The sequence below is a fragment of the Palaemon carinicauda genome, chromosome 7 (assembly GCF_036898095.1).
Source record: "Palaemon carinicauda isolate YSFRI2023 chromosome 7, ASM3689809v2, whole genome shotgun sequence".
Lineage (NCBI taxonomy): Eukaryota > Metazoa > Arthropoda > Malacostraca > Decapoda > Palaemonidae > Palaemon > Palaemon carinicauda.
The window spans coordinates 174,072,662-174,074,900 of record NC_090731.1 but is presented as its reverse complement, the minus strand read 5'-3'; the positions used below and the strand labels follow the sequence as shown (position 1 = coordinate 174,074,900).

Below are 2,239 nucleotides of genomic sequence, written 5' to 3'. Positions count from 1 at the left end.
AACATCAGTCTTCAAAACTTCAGAATATGTTTGGAGGCTTGGTGAAGAATGCCCACTTGCTGAAGGGGAGGACAGAGTCTGAAGAAACTTGAATGTTCAACACAGGATACTGCTCCAGCAATCACCTGCCTTTTATAGCCATCCTCTTGAACTTTTTTTTACTGAACTTTTACATTCAATGTAAAATGCTGTAAAATGTTGCTATGGTAAAATATAGCTTTCAAAGCTGATACTCCTTGATCAAATATATCCTAACAAGTCTCTATGATTGCAAAATATAACTTGTAAAGTTGATAAACACTGGTAGAATATAACTAGCAGTATTTTTCGGATATATTCAGTACGTATGTTGAATTATCCATTCCTCAAGTTTCCCTTTATCAAAAGGCCAAAGATGTCAGTTATTTCTATCATAGCTTTCTTTCGACTGAATGCCCTTAAGTTGATAAGGTCTAAGCGATGAAAAGAAAAACTAGCCGTTTGGCTTTGAGAAGTCACATTTCAAGAGGGTACTTTTGACAAAAGTGTCTCTTCTCCCAGACGAACACATTTGAAACGAATGAACCTTAGTGAATAAAGGGTAGACTCTTATCTCCCGGTCGTTGAGGATAGGAGGAGGAGGAGGAGGTCGAGCAAACATCGTTAAGGCTCGTTATTTGATCCCGAAATAGATGTAGGCTGTAACCTTGAGATTAATTGGCCCAGAAACCTTGCAAGAACCGACGAGAGCTGCAACTTAACTTGCTCGAGTAATTCAATTCCTCTCTCTCGAAGTTGATACATTAGACTCTCTCAATTGCTTGTCATTTCGTGTAATGCTTCTCGGTTTTACATTTCGTGTAATGCTTCTCGGTTTTTCTCGGTTTTACATTTTGTGTAATGCTTCTCGGTTTTTACATTTGGTGTAATGCTTCTCGGTATTGCATTTCGTGTAATGCTTCTCGGCTTTGCATTTCGTGTAATGCTTCTCGGTTTTACATCTCGTGTAATGCTTCTCGGTTTTACAGTTCCTGTAATGCTTCTCGGTTTTGCATTTCGTGTAATGCTTCTCAGGTTTACATTTCGTGTAATGCTTCTCGGTTTTACATTTCGCGTAATGCTTCTCGGCTTTACATTTCGTGTAATACTTCTCAGGTTTACATTTCTTGTAATGCTTCTCGACTTTGCATTTTGTGTAATGCTTCTCAGGTTTATATTTCGTGTAATGCTTCTCGGTTTTACATTTCGTGTAATACTTCTCAGTTTTACATTTCGTGTAATGCTTCTCGGTTTTACATTTCGTGTAATACTTCTCAGCTTTGCATTTCGTGTAATGCTTCTCGGTTTTACATTTCGTGTAATGCTTCTCGTTTTTACATTTCGTGTAATACTTCTCGGTTTTACATTTCGTGTAATGCTTCTCAGGTTTACATTTCGTGTAATGCTTCTCGGTTTTACATTTCGTGTAATACTTCTCGGTTTTACATTTCCTTTAATGCTTCTCGATTTTGCATTTCGTGTAATGCTTCTCGGCTTTGCATTTCGTGTAATGCTTCTCAGCTTTGCATTTCGTGTAATGCTTCTCGGTTTTACATTTCGTGTAATGCTTCTCGTTTTTACATTTCGTGTAATACTTCTCGGTTTTACATTTCGTGTAATGCTTCTCAGGTTTACATTTCGTGTAATGCTTCTCGGTTTTACATTTCGTGTAATACTTCTCGGTTTTACATTTCCTGTAATGCTTCTCGGTTTTGCATTTCGTGTAATGCTTCTCAGGTTTACATTTCGTGTAATGCTTCTCAACTTTACATTTCGTGTAATGCTTCTCGGCTTTGCATTTCGTGTAATACTTCTTGGCTTTTCTCGGTTTGGCATTTCGTGATATATTTCTCGGATTTTCTCGGTTATTGCATTTCGTGTAATGCTTCTCGGGTTTGTATTTCATATAATGCTTCTGGATTTTTCTTGGTTTTTGCATTTCGTGTAATGCTTCTCGGTCATTGTCCGATTTGCATTTCATGTAATGCTTCTAGATTTGGCATTTCATGTAATGCTTCTCGGGTATTGTTAGGTATGTATTTCATGTAATGCTTCTCGGTTTTGCATTTCGTGTAATGCTTCTCAGCTTTGCATTTCGTGTAATGCTTCTCAGGTTTACATTTCGTGTAATGCTTCTCGGTTTTACATTTCGTGTAATACTTCTCGGCTTTACATTTCCTGTAATGCTTCTTGGTTTTGCATTTCGTGTAATGCTTCTCAG

At 37.6% G+C, this 2,239-nt stretch overlaps 1 protein-coding gene across 1 annotated transcript; it reads right to left on the bottom strand.

Annotated features, from left to right (window-relative positions):
- Nucleotides 1-865: 865 nt before the first annotated feature.
- Nucleotides 866-1,957, bottom strand: LOC137644667 (uncharacterized). Its single transcript, XM_068377619.1, has 2 exons — nucleotides 1,506-1,957; nucleotides 866-1,469 (listed from the first exon to the last, which is right to left on the bottom strand). The coding sequence occupies exons 1-2, from the start codon at nucleotides 1,955-1,957 to the stop codon at nucleotides 866-868; spliced, it is 1,056 nt and encodes a 351-aa protein (XP_068233720.1).
- Between the last annotated feature and the right edge of the window lie 282 nt (nucleotides 1,958-2,239).

Excerpts from the sequence above, each read along its gene's own strand:
- LOC137644667 (XM_068377619.1), bottom strand. The coding sequence starts at position 1,957 with ATGCAAAAACCAAGAAAAATCCAGAAGCATTATATGAAATACAAACCC. Across the intron at positions 1,470-1,505 it reads ACGAAATGCAAAGCCGAGAA|GAAATGTAAAACCGAGAAGT; the intron begins GCATTACACGAA and ends GAAGCATTAAAG.